A 17544-nucleotide genomic window follows, 5' to 3' on the forward strand; every position below is an offset into this window, starting at 1 on the left:
CTATCTATCGTCCAAAATGGCACATTGCCATGTTATTATGGCGCTGTAGCTGGTACTTGTACACTGCCTCCTCGTATGCAGCATTCATCTCCTTTTTCTCCTCATATTCCATCAGCGCCTTCTTCCTCTGTTTTGCTCTCCACTCACTCTCCTTCTTACTCCTTTTCTCTTCTTTTAACAGCAGTTCCATCCTCTTATCCTGCGCCTCGCTGATTCTCTTCTTGTGACCTTCGCAATGTGGGTCTAAAAAAAAGACAAAAGCAGAACAAGAGTTAAGTCACATGTTTGTCCCCAAGTGAAAGTTATGTATGTTGTAGGCTAGTTATAGAACACATGTTGTCTGTTTCAGCAGCACATTCAGCTCCATTCATAATGCTTCATTTGGACCATGGGAAGACCTTAGCGTTGAAACGTTGCGTTGCTGCGTTAAATAAAGCATCAAGAATGGAGCTCTAATCCAGTGTGCGGTTAAACCTTTGTTGAAGCCTTTTTCATGACTATTTTATCCAGCATCTGGCCCCATGTAGGTTGGATGGGCACAACTAATAAAACATACCTATGAGGCTTTAAATACAGGTTTAAAAAAGAAAGCATGTGTCTACAGCAGACAGTTCTGACATAGTGTACTTCTATGAAATATATTATAAAAGTAAGTAAACTGACTTCCTTACCTTCACATAGACACTGGGAGGACTCGATTTTCAAAGCCGTTGCAATATCGTCTGCAATAGACTTTCTCTTCCTTCTGAAGTTCCACCTCTTGATTTTCTTCATGAAACCTTTCTTTTCAAGCTTTTGCAAAGTGTGTTCCCGCTCCTCCTCTTCCCTCTCTCTCTCCTGTCTCTCTCTCTCCTGCTTCTCCTGTCTCTCTCTCTCCTCTTTTTCCCTCTCCTGTCTCTCTCTCTCCTGCCTCTCCCTCTCCTCTTTTTCCCTCTCCTGTCTCTCTCTCTCCTGCCTCTCCCTCTCCTCTTTTTCCCTCTCCCGTCTCTCCATCTCCTTCCTCTTCCTCTCCTCCTCTCTTTCTCTCGCCTCCGTCTCCTTCCTCTCCGCCTCCCTCGCCTCCAGCAGGGCCTTTCTCCCCCGCGCCTCTTCCTCGGCGAACATTCTGTTTCTCCGCTCCTGCTTCTGTCGCCTCTGCTCCAGGTCTCTCTGCGTCTCCTCCTCCTTCAGCTTCCTCTCGCGCTCCAGCCTCTCCTCTTCTTCCTTCCGCTGCTGCTCCTTCATCCTCTCCTCCACCACCTTCTTAATATGAGGTGGAGGCTCCAGCCCCATCTTCCTCTGCCTCTCTAACCTGCCTTTGATTCTCTTCTGCTGTTGCAGCATCAACACCTTCCTCTCGGGCTCGGGGTTCAGGGCCTTCTCCTCTTCCTCAGTCTCCTTCTGTTGACCGGCCTCCTGAACGTCTCCCCTGCCCTCCGGCTCTGACTGGCTGCTGCTGATCCTCTTCTCCTCCTCCTCCTCCTCCTCTCTCTTGCAGCTTTCCACCAGTCCTGTGTTGCATCTCTCCTCTTGTTCTCTCTGCTCCTCCTCCCTCTCTTTTTCTCTCTCCTCTCGTTCTCTCTCCTCTCTTTCAATCTTGTCTCTTTCTCTCTTCTCCCTCTTCCTCTCCTCTCGTTCTCTCTCCTCCCTGGCCTCCCTTTCTCTCTCCTCCCTCTTCCTCTCCTCTCGTTCTCTCTCCTCCATTGCCTCCCTTTCTCTCTCCTCATGCTGAATCCTGTCTTTCCAAATTTCAGCCATGCTGTCTTCTTCTGTCTGACTGGAGTCTTGTGTTGACTCAAGTCTTTCTTCACTTTCCTCTCTTTCTCTCTCCTTTCTTTCTCTCTCCTCCCTCTTCCTCTCCTCTCGTTCTCTCTCCTCCATTGCCTCTCTTTCTCTCTCCTCTCGTTCTCTCTTCTCCCTCTTCCTCTCCTCTCGTTCTCTCTCCTCCATTGCCTCTCTTTCTCTCTCCTCATGCTGAATCCTGTCTTTCCAAATTTCAGCCATGCTGTCTTCTTCTGTCTGACTGGAGTCTTGTGTTGACTCCAGTCTTTCTTCACTTTCCTCTCTTTCTCTCTTCTCTCTCTTCCTCTCCTCTCGTTCTCTCTCCTCCCTGGCCTCTCTTTCTCTCTCCTCTCGTTCTCTCTTCTCCCTCTTCCTCTCCTCTCGTTCTCTCTCCACCCTGGCCTCCCTTTCTCTCTCCTCTCGTTCTCTCTCCTCTCGTTCTCTCTCCTCTCGTTCTCTCTTCTTCCTCTTCCCCTCCTCTTGTTCTCTCTCCTCCCTGGCCTCCCTTTCTCTCTCCTCTCTTTCTCTCTTCTTCCTCTTCCTCTCCTCTTTTTGTCTCTCCTCTCGTTCTCTCTCCTCCCTTGCCTCCCTTTCTCTTGCCTCCCTTTCTCTCTTCTCCATCTTCCTCTCCTCTTTTTCTCTCTCTCGTTCTCCCTCCTCCCTTGCCTCCCTTTCTCTCTCCTTTCTTTCTCTCTTCTTCGTCTTCCTCTCCTCTTTTTCTCTCTCCTCTCGTTCTCTCTCCTCCCTTGCCTCCCTTTCTTTTTCCTCTCTTTCTCTCTTCTTCCTCTCCTCCTTTTCTCTCTCTTGTTCTCTCTCCTCCCTTGCCTCCCTTTCTCTTGCCTCCCTTTCTCTCTCCTTTCTTTCTCTCTTCTTCCTCTTCCTCTCCTCTTTTTCTCTCTCCGCTCGTTCTCTCTCCTCCCTTGCCTCCCTTTCTTGTTCCTCTCTTTCTCTCTTCTTCTTCTCCTCCTTTTCTCTCTCTTGTTCTCTCTCCTCCCTTGCCTCCCTTTCTCTCTTCTCCCTCTTCTTCTCCTCTTTTTCTCTCTCCTCTCGTTCTCTCTTCTCCCTTGCCTCCCTTTCTCTTGCCTCCCTGTCTCTCTCCTTTCTTTCTCTCTTCTTCCTCTTCCTCTCCTCTTTCTCTCTCTTCTCTCGTTCTCTCTCCTCCCTTGCCTCTCTTTCTTTTTCCTCTCTTTCTCTCTTCTTCCTCTCCTCCTTTTCTCTCTCTCGTTCTCTCTCCTCCCTTGCCTCCCTTTCTCTCTTCTTCTCCTCTTTTTCTCTCTCCTCTCGTTCTCTCTCCTCCCTTGCCTCCCTTTCTCTTTCCTCTCTTTCTTTCTCCTCCCTCATCCTCTCCTCTCTTTCTCTCTCCTTCCTTTCTCTCTCCTGTCTTTCTTTCTCCTCTCTTTCTCTCTCCTCCCTCTTCCTCTCCTCTTTTTCCTCTCTTTCTTTCTCCTCCCTCATCCTCTCCTTCCTTTCTCTCTCCTCTCTTTCTTTCTCCTGCCTCATCCTCTCCTCTCTTCCTCTCTCCTCCTGATGCTGAATCCTGTCCTTCCGACTTTCAGCCACGCCGTCTTCTCCTGCCTGATTCTCTGAGTCTTCTGCTGGTTCCGGTCTTTCTTCTCCTCCATCAATTGCCACCTCTTTTATCCTCTCTTCATAATTCTTCAGTTGAATTTGAAATGGAGAAGAGTTAATTTAGTGTGAAACAGACTATACATACGTCTAAGGTGTGGCGTCTTAAGCACCGTAGGCCACTGTAGACTAGTGATGGGACAAACAAGGCTTTCTGAAGCTTTGAACCAATTGCTTGGGAAAAAGATTCACTGTGTGGAAACGCTCCAAACACCGCTCACTGGTGACTTCTGCTGGTCACATGCGTGTAAAGGGAAGACCCAAAAAAATATCTACAATGAATCAACCATGAGGAAGTTGCTTGCATTTCATTTAAGAGTCTGGTCTAGTCTACAATATCCTGAGATGTTACTGAGGAAAATCATTTGTTCAAGTGACTTCGGACCAGCGCAAACTCGTTGAAACAGTCACTTAGTATCAGCTCGGCCCCGTTGGGACTGGCAGTACGCTGTGTGGGTGCCAGTCCTGAGTCGTTCCATTCAAAACCGTTCTGAAAACATTCTGTGCTGCACTTTGACTTCATGAGGGCAAGGTTTCCACACCGAATTTTGCCAATCTGACAACGTTCTGACGTCCTTGAACGCTTTTCTGTTACACAAGTTTAAAAGTACTTGCAATAAAGTATAAAATCTCACCTTTATGTGGCTTTTCCTAGTTGTTCTCATATGGATGTCTTAAAAATGGCTGCCATTCTTCTACTTCCCTGTGAGCTGAAAAATGTTAGCCCCGTTGGGGGCTCGCCGCACAGGGAAGAGGCGTAGAAGAAGAGTGGCAGCCAGCCTTTATTGCAAACACTTTCAAACAATATGTTTTACAGAAAAGCGTTCAAGGACGTCAAAAAGCTTGTCAGACTGGCAAAATTTGGCCACATGAAGTCAAAGTGCAGTACAGACTTTTAAAACAGGTTTTAAAGGAATGACCCGGGACAGTCCAAACGGGGCTAGTATAAGCTATGAGTTATGACAGCTGATTTGAGATCAGAAGTTGCCATACATTTGACACAGGTTCACTTTGGGGTCGACCCCCGAGTTTTGACCCATCAAAACTTCAACACGTTTCAAAACAGTACGACAACAAAACATCAGTCGCTGAAATCGTGTGACTTGGCCACTTTGATACAAAGCACTGTTTCAACACAGCAGTGTCGCAAAGGTTTCGAAGCCTTTCAACACCCGTCACTACTTCCTCTACTGACAAACGAAAAGCAGTTCAAAGTGCTTTACATAAAAACAGAATAAAACAGTAGAAATGTGCAAATAAACAGAAACATCCATCCATACATACACATAAAAACACATATAGCCTACATATATATAGGTTTGGTTTGGTCTAAGATCAGTAGGCAAACTGTTCCATTCTTTAGGTGCATAAATACTGAATGCCATCTCACCAGACTTTGAAAGTGCTCTAGGCACATGGAGGAGATCTCCACCTTGTGACCGGAGAGATCTGCTGGGGTTATAAACTGTCTCAGATGTACTGTGGACTCAGACCAGCAAGTGCTTTGTAAACCAACAGAAGGATTTTTTTAGATCTTAGTAGTGCAGCATTATTGATACTGTCTAACAGAAGAGAATTAAAGCGATCGGCCAGGTCATCACAACGACTGCTTTCAGATAAAGGCAGCAAGGAGGACTTTGCACTAAGAAAGTAAGTTAGAAAAGACTGCAGTGATGTTTCACAGAAATAGCGTTTCTTGACATGTCTACTGGTGATAGCTCGATCAGCAGCTAAGGGTACACTGAAGAAAACACAGTAATGGTCTGACAGTGCAACATGGTTGACAGTGCTTACTCTGATATCAGTACCCATAGAAATGACAAGGTCAAGTATGTGTCCGTGCTGATGAGTTGGCTCCTTGTGTTGTTGGGTCAAGTCAAACGACTGCAATAACTCATTAAAATAGACTGTGGTGGACGCTGTGGAATTATCGATGTGAATGTTGAAATCACCAGAAATAATTACTTTGGTGTAGTCAATACAGATATTTGATAGCAGATCTGCAAAATCACTCATGAATTCAGAGTTGTATTCAGGTGGTCGGTACATTATCAGAAGCGGGACTGACATGTCTCACTGTAGGTTGACAGCAAGATATTCAAAGTTCTGGTACTCTCCAAGTGAGACCTGAAGACAGTTTAAAGAATCAGAGAAAATGGCTGCTACTCCCCCACCTCGTTTACCCTGCCTTGCAGAGTGCAGAAAGTTATAATTGGGGGGGTGATGCCTCACGCAGTGTGAAGAAATTATTTGTATCTAGCCATGTTTCAGTAATAAAAAGAGCATCAAGGTCATTATCCTCAATAAGTTTGCTGACCATAAATGACTTATTGGTCAGGGAACGGACATTCAATAAAGCAAAAGTAAGAGCATGTGAGGTAGGCCTGGGGTGTGAGGTAGTATGGTTGAGAATGATGGGGATGAGGTTATCCAAATTAGCTTTAGAAATACCTCTGTTTACATTAACTGACCTATCAGAAATCATAACAGCAATAACAGGTGGTGGAGTACAGATACAGACCTACAGGGAAGTTTATTTAAACTAGGTCGATCTGGGCTGTTACAGTGAATGGAATCAAATGTACAGGCGGAACTGTCCACCGCTAGTTTGTTGTTTTGATGATGTCATTTACTGTCGGCCGAGGGGACACACGTGTGATGAAGACCACACAGGATGTTGTTAGTGCTGGTTGGTGCTGGTTGCCTTTGTAGGGCAGTACTTTCTGCAGCAACAAAAAAACCTAACAAACAACAATAGCTCATGCACACATTGATTTCTGTCGCTTGAATAAAAACTTACCTCCAGCCTCAGTTCCGCCGTGGCCTTGTGGTTTGTGTTTCCACCCACTAACTGTTCAAACCATGCGACCAGCATTTCGTTCAACTCCTTCAGCACATCGGAGGCTCGCTTTTGCGCTCTCAACTCCTTCGCTAACTCACTGGCCTCCTTCTGCCATCTTCTCAGAGCAGCGTTCTCAGTGCGGAGCTCCTCGAGGACTTCGCTCTGCTCCTCGAGGGCTGTTGTCTGATCACGCGTGATCTGCTTGGCCCTCTTCCTACTGGCCACGGCTCTCTCTTTGAACCTTCGCAGATCAGCGTTCTCAGCCTGGAGCTCCTCGATGGCTTCGCTCTGCTCCTCGACGGTGTTCTTGAGCTCCGCGATCTGTTTGTTGCTGTGCTGTGCCTGGAATTTCAGCTTCTCCTGCAGGATCTGAAACCTCTGCTCTCTCACCCTGTCTCTCTCTGTCAGCCTGGCAAGAGATAAAGTCACAGTATTAGTCATTAGCCACACTTCAAACCAGAGCAACAGCGAAATTTGTCACCTGTGAATACTTTGCTTACTTAAAGTCGACAGCAGAATTTACTGTCAAAAAACGTCCGAAACCAAAGCTAGCTATTATATATCTATTATATCTTAGTAGACAGCTACACAACACTATACTGCCTTGTATGCATTAAGGGTCTAAGGCTGGTGGTGCTTGGTAGGTTAGGTTATGTAGAATAGGTAGGCTGTTATTTCTTGCTCAAATCTGCTTTTGTGTGTCTTGTGCTATTCCTGATGTTTGTCCTATATCATTCTGTTCTATGGTTGATTGGTGATCAGTTAGATCTAGTTAGGCTCATTCTCTGTAAAGTCCTTTGAGACATGCACATGATGAAGGGCTATAGACATAAACAAACTTGAACTTGTACTTACTGATGGTTCTCAACAGGAGCGGGTAGAGCAGGGAGTGGCTGGAGTCGAGCGCTGTCGGCCACTGGCAAAGTGGTGGAAGCGTTAACCAGCTGGAACACATTGACTTGGTCAATGCAGGTTACTGGAGGCGGGGCTCTGCCTGCTGGAATCATTCCAGCAGGCGGGATGGGGAGGGAGGAGGTACCTGCTCCGGCAGGGGGGATCCCAGCTGGAGACAGATACATCTCACTCGTCTCCCTTGTCTCCTGAGATGTGTTTTTTTGTGGTCGATGAGGATCTCACAAGTCACCTTGAATATTAGCCGATATACTGTATCTGCAGTTACAAACACACAGTAAATACATTAACATTTCAACATCATTTGATTATCGGACTAATTATTAACCATTCATAGTATATTTCTATCCTTTGAAATAAGCATAGTAGAGCAAATTCTTTCATTTTGGTTAACCAAACTGAACTGAACTGTGTTATAATCAATACTCTTGGTAGAACTGCGCATCCTGAACAAGAATTTCCTGGGCCGTTAGTAGTATGGGTGCAGTTAGCTACAAATACCACTCTGTTAGTATGTATATCATTTGAATATTGTTTGGCCAAATGCAGTATGGCGTGGTTATACCTCACACATTACAAGACTCTCAAAAATCTAACAATAATTACCATCATTCACTATGAGGCTTATAAAAGATTTACAACTGAATTACCCAGTTACACATCTAATATATTCACTCGAATACTACCACTACTGCTACTGCTACTACTGCTACTACTACTCTACTAATACTACTGCTTCTCAAAAGAAATACTGTAGCTAACTAAAGAAACAAATTTGAACTTACCATTCCAGAGTCCAGAGATACTGTGTGTGTTTTTTGACCTGTGTGTGTATATATTCTGGGGACCAATTATGATGTAATATGATTCCATAAACACCGACACTGCTGATGGAACTCCATCAGTTGTATTGGCTCTCCTTACCAATGCAGTACTGAATTAACCCATTATGATGCCATATGATTCCATAAACACCAACACTGCATGATGAAACTCCATCAGCTGTGTTGACTCTCCTTCCCAATACAGTATATCCTGATTTAAACCAGACAATGTTTGATTATCTTCCCAACAGAGCATTAATGGATTATTCCAAAATCATCTCTCTACTACAGCACAACCAGAGTAATAAAAATATGTTTATTTATGTTTTTAATAGCATAGTGTGTTTCTTTAGTACAGCAATCATTGGTGTAGATGGAAAATAACTAAATCTCTGTCATCCCACAACCTGTCTTAGATAGGCTAGCTGGTTTCTTGGCAGCCACTGATTATGGATGTGTGCAACTTTAGAGCACATAGAGCTAGAGTGAGGAAAGGGTTCAAGTGAATGAGATTAGTTCAATTCTGATCTCAGTATCGCTGCTTATGGGCAGTAATTGGTTAGGCATAAAACAATCATGTTGGTTTTATTTAAATATAACATGTTTGTAATCATACATATGTATAATTTATGAGATAAATGTAAATTTATCAGGTTGGACATGTAATGAGAGTCAGAGAAATTGGATTAAAGAGAAAGATTTTAGTTGGCCACCGGAGACCACCTACTGCGCATGTCAGGTCAAGTCTGACAAAATATTCTAAATATTATACAGGGTCAACATAGGTCCCAGTTTAGTCAAACCCTACAAAAGGTGTATGAAATATAATCTACAATCTCAGCAATTCAATACCCAGACAAATCATTACAATTTGAGCACCAATATTTAATGTGCGTACAGCTTAATATACTGAAGGAGTGAGATGTGCATAAACTTAATTGATCAACCAACAATCAGTTGAATTCAGTTTAGTTCATTCAAAAGAAAAAAATCAATTCAAAAATTCCTCTCAGTTCAGGCAAAAGGAAACCCATGTTACATGGGTAACAAGGCCATTAACTCTAAGTTAAGGGATTTAAGCCATAAAATCATTGCATTTCTCAAGATATTGTAGTAGATCTGGGTCATCCTCTAACCTTCCAAATGGTGGAAACTGTAACTTAACAGGACATTTACCCATGGTCCGTCCCCTGACGTCCATTGTGACAGGAGAAGTCACAGGCGACACTAGAACTCTGTCCACCATACCGGCCTTCATGGTTGATTGAAGGCGCTGTCTCTGGTTTTCCAGTGTTTGCTTCAACTGTTGGAATTGTTGTTCATAATGTTTGGTGACCTCCTTTAATGAAACTGCTATTGTACTTTTGACTTCCTCCGTGTGCATTATCTGTGCCTCAGCAAGTGCTTGTAACTTGTCCTCCTCAGCTGAATACACAGGATCCTCCATAAATGTAACTTGCCCTTGTGACTTCCCAACATGGCCATTAAGAACAACAGCACCACCCTGTGGTGGAAAGTTTGAAGGAATGAGTGGCTGGCATAATTCAGTCTCCACACACAAGTCCATATCCAACAAGGAATACTTAGTTTGTTTTCCATAAGCGATGGGTGGTTGTTTCCATTCCTGCTCCACTGTGTGGGAATTGAGGTTCTGGGGTAAGACGTCTAGGAAAATTGAAGTCCAAGTACCTCTTCCAAATTCCTTTGAGGATGATGTAGTCTGTTTTTTTTTTTTTTTTTTACTCACCAGCTTCCAACACACCAGGGTTTTAGGTTCAATAAATCTGGAGGTGCCGCACACAAACTCCTTCGTAGACAGACCACCATGGCTTCTCCCAGATCACCAGGATATAGACTCGGAAGCGGCTGGGTTCAAGCAACATGGGTAACAAGGCCATGGTGATTGGATGATCAACCATTGAACGTGTGGCTTGTGAAAACATGAATGAACTCTGGTCTGTGCTGACGTGATATGGTCAGGAGTGACTAATCGCTACACCCTTTCACTCAAAACTCACAGCCAACAGTAAGCTGGCTTCATGGCTTTTTCATTTGTGTGGAAGGGGCTTATGTCTGGCGTCTGAGACCATATGACCGAGCGCCATGACGTAATGACTATGTTGCATGCGTTTAACGTGCTCTGCACATATTGCATTAACATATTGTAGTACGCCCTCTTGTGGTTAACAGTCGATATTACCGGTTTTGGCGAATGGATACTGGACCGATTTTGAAATTCTCACTCCAGCCCAAGCCTAGTGATTCTTATACAGTCGGAAGTTAATTTGTAAGTCTACATTGAAACTTAATGGAATGTGTTATAAGTCTACACTACTCGATATCAGTGTCAAAGTTAACAAAACTTCAAAATATAAACAGTGCTACACTGTTCTGTGTTTGTTTTGCTTTTGTCCTGTGTTTCTACAATTGTAGCCTACCTTAAAGCTACACTAAGGGATCTTTTCTGACCACTAGAGGGCGACAGAAACCGCAACACATTTAAACACACAGCAAAGCTACTGAGTGACGGAAGCCCTTAAGGACAAACCGTGCATAAAGGCAATGGCTAAAATAAACGTACCTATGGAAAAATGTCTCCGGTTACCAGTCAGATTTTTCTCCCGCTGAACACATGTTACATGTCCCACAATGACAAGTGAAGAGGCAGGTAGCAAGTTTACTAGTTGAAAACGTTTACTCGCTCCCTTCATCGATTCACCATTACTCGGACCGACTTTGACAACAAGCTTTAGGAAAGAGGTGAAAACAACAACACAGCTGCTGCTGTGTGGCTGTTTGTTTATATCATCACGTCTCACGGAAATCTCCACGCTAGCACACGTTAGTTTCCGGATTGGTTACAGGGTCTGAAATGGCTTATTGCAGGTTTAAGGTAGGTTTCTGTAGCCTACCTAAGAATTGAAATGAGGCCCCTTTTACAGAGAAATCTGCTTTTCTGCCCCTCTGCCCTGCTACATCTCTCTGAGCTGTCAGTGTCACCTGTAACTTTACATCGTAAAATTACAGCGTTTGACATTGTTACAGGATCTACTCTGTTTTACTGCTTCAGCTCCTCTGGTCCAGACTGTCCTGCTCTTTTCCTTCTTTGAAAATATCTTTGATTTCTTTGATTGAGGGAGCAAACATTCAGAGTCAGAGTTAAAAAGTTAATCTTAACGGTCCCTTAACATTACTTGTGAGGAATATATGTCGCGATCTCCAATTTATTTCCACTGGCCCGATCGGGACAGTGAGTTGCTTAATTTACTGTCCCGACGTGAGTTTTTACTTTCCCCGACAATCGGGCCACCGTTATTGTTGAACCCTGTAATATATATTTTCTATCCTTTGGGGAGTGCTGTAAATCATTGCCGAGTTTGAATCAAAAATGGAAAAAAATGGTGGATCTTAGTGAGACGATTACTTTTGCTATTGCGAAACAGATCACATCTGTTTCTTTACATGGTCTGAGCCCGATTATATCAGTGAACTGTTAACTCCCTACTGTCCCCAGAGGCCTCTCAGGTCCGCCAGTCTTGGTCTTTTGGCTATCCCAGAGTCTAGGCTAAAATCAAGAGGGGATCAATCTTTTGCTGTGATGGCCCCTAGGCTCTGGAATAGCCTTCCACATAGTATCAGAACACACAGGGTCAGAGACATGATAGGTGGGAGCAGCATCAGGGATGGGACCGAGGCCGGCGCCGACGACCACTGCACTGCACCGGAGTCTGAAAGGGGAGAGAGGAAGGGGAGAAAACAACAGCAACAGAGCACACGGGAGACACGTTGGGTGGGAGCAGGACCAAGGCCGGCGCCGACAACCGCCAGGCCGGAGCAACACCCGTCAACTGGCAGGTGGAACACTGGACCGGAGTCTGGGGAAGGGGAGAGAAGACAGCTGCACACAGAACACATGGAGTCAGAGCACGTCGGGTGGGAGCAGCAGCAGGGATGGGACTAAGGCATGCACTGGCGACCATTGCACTGCACCGGAGTCTGAGAAAGGGAGGAGAGAGACAGGTGCACACAAAGACAACGAACACACGGAGAGAGAGACATCCAGGTGGGAGCAGCATCAGGGATGGGACTAAGGCCAGCACCGAGGACATCAGAGCGGGGGCAGTGCCCGTCTGCTGACAGCTAGAAGACTGCACAGGAATCTGAGAAAGGGTGGAGAAAACCAGCCACACACACACAGACACACACAGCTGTGAAGAAGCAGCACAAAACCCAGACGTATTTGGGCACAGACACACTCATACAGACAACAGATAGAAAGTGAATAGACACAGTGTAACCAGGAGGCAGCCCTATACTATTTTTCCTAACGGCAAATTTCTATATAAATACTGTCTAGGCTAGGGTAAGAGAGCAGACTGTGTCGAGCCCAAGCCAACGGTGCTACGGTAGGTCGTATGATTGCGAGAATAAATAGGTTTTGAGTCTAGATTTGAAGATTTCGACAGAATTAGCGTCCCTGGTTCCAGAGATAGGCAGCTCGGTAGGAGAACGCTCTACTGCCTACTGATTTTTTCTTGATTCTAGGGACAATAAGGTAGCCAGCATCCTGCGATCGGAGGGCACGAGGGGGAATATAAGGGATGATGAGGTCGGATAGATATGATGGTGCAAGCCCATGTAACGATTTATAAGCTAACAGAAGCACCTTAAAGTCAGATCTGGCTTGAATTGGGAGTTGGCTAGTTCTGGTTAGTATTCTGGCGGCAGCATTTTGCACGAGTTGTAGTTTTTTTTATACTGCAGTTCTGTAGGCCAGAGAGTAAGACATTACAATAATCAAGTCTTGATGAAACAAAAGCGTGTATTAAAGTTTCAGCATCCGTCGTATTTAGCAGGGAGCGAATTTTCAAGATAATGCGAAGGTGGAAAAATGCTATCTTAGTGATCTCCTTAATGTGAGCATCGAATGAGAGAGCGGAGTCGAAAGTAACGCAAAGGTTTTTAACTGTGGGACTCTGGGTAATTAAGCAGTCCCCAAAGTTAAGGGTAAGGTCTGCAACAAGAGGCAGTTGGGTTTTTGGGCCAACAACTAGCATCTCAGCTTTGTTGGTATTTAGTCGCAAGAAGTTTTGTGACATCAGAGAGAGATATAAAGACTACCTTTCATCAGGTAGGTCAGGGGACACGCCCCCCTCCACCATGGGATAACCCCCCCGCCCCCCCCAATCGTCTATGACCGCAGAGGTCAAGTCTAAGGTCAAAGCCAAAGCCACAATCCCCCCGGTCTCCATCACCCCTTCCTCCTCCCCTCTCTCCCCCAGTACTCCTTCGCCCCAGATGTGACATGATGTCACAGGAATGTGTACTGCTGACTGCACAGGTTTAGCTTAGTTGTTAATTGATGATTGATGAATGATGTTATGATGACTAGTACCCTTTATTCCCGGAGAAACTAAACTTTTCCCAACACCCCCCTATAGAAAAGCTTCACCTTCCCAGAACTTTTCGAATCAGCGGACCTATATGATATCATCGCAGGGGGGCCAAGTATGACGAATAGTGTGAATAGTTGGACGTAAGACAAAACAACATTTAGAAAGAAAATATTCCTATGCTTTATTCCCGGAGAAACTAAACTTTTCCCACCATTCCTTGTTATGGGACCGGTTGTTCCATTGCCTGCCTCTCCTGCTCCTTTCACTCCCCAGTCCTGCCATTCTCCACCTGTCCACCAGATGTCCAGTATTTGTCAGATCGTCTGTGTTGTATTGGTGTCATTGTCTTCCAGACCTGTTTCCTGCTTCTAGACATTTGGGTCCTAGTCTCTGCTCTCTTGACAGTACGATCTGACAAATACTACTGGGGAACACAGACTATATATACACACTGAGACTAATGAGAACAGGGAACAGCTGGCTGGATGGGATGAGTCTGAGAGCTGACAGGCTGAACAGCAGACAGGTGAAGGGGAACAAAGACACAGGACTAATTAGCTGATGGCAGACAGGTGTGGTGGTGCAGGAGGAAGGAAAGTCCAAGGACATCTGGTGGACAGGTGGAGAATGGCAGGGCTGGGGAGTGAAAAGAGCAGGAGAGGCAGGCAACGGAACAACCGGTCCCATGACATTCCGATAGAAAAAGCTTCACATTCCCAGAATTTTCAAATCGGCGGACCACCATTGCAGGGGTCAAGTATGATGAATAGTCACAATATGTAAATACGTTTTGCACACAAGACGAAAGAACAAGGTAAGATGAATTCTTTTTTATTCCCAGGCTTTCAGTTAAAGCTAGGGTAGGCAACTTTGGAGAAAAGAGCAAGACAGAGGTAGAATTTGAACATACACAGCCTCTCTGCTCCCTCCCTCTGCCCCGTAACCCCTCCCACTCGTTCGTAACGCCTCCCCCCAAAGGAGCCTCATGCGCGTTCATGAGTTCGCCTGTCAACTGAACTGAGCTACTGATTGATGTGATTCCCAGGTAAGAAGAAACACTGGTAACAAAACAAAAAAAAACATTGAGCATTTACATGTTACTCACAGATATATGCCACGCTATATATAATCTCAGAGATGAGTGTAATTGTGCTTGGTAAACTAAAGATGTTCGATAAATGAAATCATTTTCCTCGTAGGCATCAGCCAAGTAGATTAGCGAGCTAACGTTAGCTAGATTACGATAGCGTTACCATTATAAACAATGAAACTAGCCGTAAACATTTCCAAAGCTAGATAGCCATGAAGTAACAACTTTTCTCAATATTAGAGCTACCAAGAAGAGAGCATTGGCTCTGACGATGACTACACTCCAGTGCCAAGTACATCAGGTGGTCATATTGGACAGACCAGGGGACGGGGATGAGGGCGAAGTAGCGGAGGTACTGCTAGAGGCAGGCAGTCAACCAACAGCCTGAGCTGTGCCCGTCACGGGACCCAAGCCTCATCTTCCTCGTCTGCTCCTCTGCCAGGCCCTCGTGTCCCACAACAACCTGGTTGGTGCGTCTGCGGGAGATGCCCACAGATCTGGAGAAGATGTGCTGTGGCCAACAGCCAAATTCTTGTGTCTCCATGCTACCACACATACATGCTTACATTTTGCGCCTCGCCAGGAGGATATGGGATGTCATCCGGGCCGTTGTTATGAAATAAAAGTCCCCTGAAATAAATAAAAGTAGTCCTTTGAAAAACGTCATTTTGAAACAAAAACCTATTTATTTATTTATTGAACTATATTGACTATATTTATATATTTATATTTACATTTATTTATATATTTATATATTTATTGCCTCATTTATTTCAGGATTTATTTCATAGCCATATTTATTTATTTCATAGTCATATTTATTTATTTATGTATTTATTTATTTATTTAATATTGACTAAAATGGCATTCCATATTGTGATGCCCAGTTGCTGCGCCTGGAGAATCCGTGATAAGTGTCCTGATCCACATGGACAATATGTAGGTTTTGTTTACAGTTGGGTGTAATTACAACAATTGTTGTTCTGCACTACTACTATGCAAGATTACTGTACTGCAATTTGGTTTATACAATATAATTTCACTGCAATTAGGATTGCTTTCTTACTGCATTTGCACATTTTATGTACATTTTTTTATTCGTTTCATGTTTGGTTTTACTTGTAATAAATGAGGACATTTATATCTGCCTTTCATTTACAATCACCGCATAAACCACACACAATACCCCCAATGTGATTTCAGTAAATCTAATTATGCATGAAAGATGACATTTCAGGACATGTGGTATAGGATCTTATTTTTATTCCAAAATAACACTTACAAAACTGAAATTGGGGAGATTTTCGTAAAGAAAAAACAATGAATTTGTCATACTAAAAAAAAAAAAAAAGAAATTCTCAAACAGTAATATTTACAGTGCCAGGTAAGACTGAATAATGGATTTTGCATGAATTTGAGTGTGCAAAGATAGACACAAGGTGTGGCCTCCAAAGCTGGGTTAGTGTTCAGTAGGGTCAGGTAGGACTGGCTGTGCAGACGGCCTCCATTTTGTGCAGGAACAACCTTGTACGGTGGTGGACCTTGCCCTTTTGAAAGAATATCACAATTACATATCTGACAGCAGCATTTCACTGAGAGGGTTTTGATCTCTGAAATGTGAACTTACAGTATTCATGGAAACCCCATAACAATCAAAAGCATGACTAAAATCGTTACTGTGTTAAAAAAAAAAAAAGGTATGACATCAAATTACAGAAAAAGTACATATCAGTACAAACGTGCACTAACACATGTAAGCATATTTTCCAAAGCTATGTAAGAAGCCATGCAATGCAGTGGTAGGGCTAGCAAAGCTTAACCTGCCAGCAAGTTATGCTCACCTGTCAGAGTCTCTGAAGGGAAGGGAAGGGAAGGGAAGGGAAGGGAAGCAGGAGGCGCAGCCATGGTCTGCAATCCAGGTTTCCGGGGAGTGGGTGTTATTAGGCGATCTTTCTCGTAACTGCAAAAAAACACGTAGCTCGTTAAAAAAACAAACTCTAAAGCAGTGGTTCCCAACCCAGTCCTCAAGGACCCCCTGTCCTGCAAGTTTTTATTCCATCTTTACTCTTGCACACCTGATCCCACTGGGGCCTACACACTTTCATGCTGCTCTGTTCAGGTAAATCTGTCTCTACCAATCAGCATTACACCTTAATTGGATCAGGTGCGCAAGAGTAGAGCTGGAACCAATACTTGCAGGAAAAGGGGTCCTTGAGGACTGGGTTGGGAAACACTGCTCTAAACCATCGTAACGGCAGGTGTGTTACTGTAACCTAAATTGGTTGACTTGAAATTGCAACTGTGCTAGTGAGCTAGATCTGTATCGCTACCTAGACACAGGATGGCGTTAGCATCCCGGCTAATAATCACCTCCGTATGAATGATCGCCGTATCGAAGGCGATTATTCATGTAGAGGCCAAATTTGGAGTTTCCAGTAATGACTACCATGCAAAATAATATAAAACATCAGGCTGTACTGTTATAACTGTAACAGCATGAACCTACAGCCCAGCCTTACCAAATGGGTTAGACATATGCAAACACAATCAATCCCATATAGGCTGATTACATGGGTCCGAGGTAGTACACAATAGGTAATCAGTATATGGCTTCAGAATGGGGAAATACATATGGGACCCACTTGGCCAAACCATATAGGTAAGACGTGGGCAAGCACAGGCCAAACATAGGCGTCTGTCTATGTGGATCCAAGGTTGGTCACTAATGTGTAAGAGGATTATGTGGGCTCAGAGTGGGCAGTGGGTCTGGGATCCATGTGGGTCAACTGTACAGTATAGCAAACACAGGTCAAACCCAGGTGTAGTCGGCAAATGACCTGCATAGCACAGATGTCTTTTGGAGTCTGAAATTGGGCGAGAGACTGTCGTACAGTCATTGTCATTAAATATCCCAAATGTCAACTTTTAGTGGTCTGATTTAAGCTATTGAGCTATTGTCCGACAAAACTAGCTCACTTATGGTATTACCTCCATCATGTTATTGCTCAATATTAATACGGTCAACAATAGAATATGAACAATATAACTTGCAAAACAACATTAGGGAAAATGAACAGAATTCAATATAGAGCA

General features: G+C 44.2%; 1 protein-coding gene across 1 annotated transcript; it reads right to left on the reverse strand.

Annotated features, from left to right (window-relative positions):
- Window positions 1-1220: 1220 nt before the first annotated feature.
- LOC139661057 (trichohyalin-like) lies at window positions 1221-7308 on the reverse strand. Its single transcript, XM_071539380.1, has 5 exons — window positions 7085-7308; window positions 6188-6638; window positions 1933-3417; window positions 1292-1470; window positions 1221-1239 (listed from the first exon to the last, which is right to left on the reverse strand). The coding sequence occupies exons 1-5, from the start codon at window positions 7306-7308 to the stop codon at window positions 1221-1223; spliced, it is 2358 nt and encodes a 785-aa protein (XP_071395481.1).
- Window positions 7309-17544: the final 10236 nt, after the last annotated feature.

This window comes from Centroberyx affinis, unplaced genomic scaffold (assembly GCF_046629955.1).
Source record: "Centroberyx affinis isolate AG114_WGS23_722 - 3 ecotype Tasmania unplaced genomic scaffold, CSIRO-AGI_Caff_v1 ptg003447l_1, whole genome shotgun sequence".
In the NCBI taxonomy this organism is placed as follows: Eukaryota; Metazoa; Chordata; class Actinopteri; order Beryciformes; family Berycidae; genus Centroberyx; species Centroberyx affinis.

Excerpts from the sequence above, each read along its gene's own strand:
- LOC139661057 (XM_071539380.1), bottom strand. The coding sequence starts at position 7,308 with ATGTATCTGTCTCCAGCTGGGATCCCCCCTGCCGGAGCAGGTACCTCC. Across the intron at positions 6,639-7,084 it reads GCTCCTGTTGAGAACCATCA|GCTGACAGAGAGAGACAGGG; the intron begins GTAAGTACAAGT and ends ATCTCTTGCCAG. Across the intron at positions 1,471-1,932 it reads ATGAGGAGAGAGAAAGAGAG|AGAGAGGAGGAGGAGGAGGA; the intron begins GCAATGGAGGAG and ends GAAAGCTGCAAG.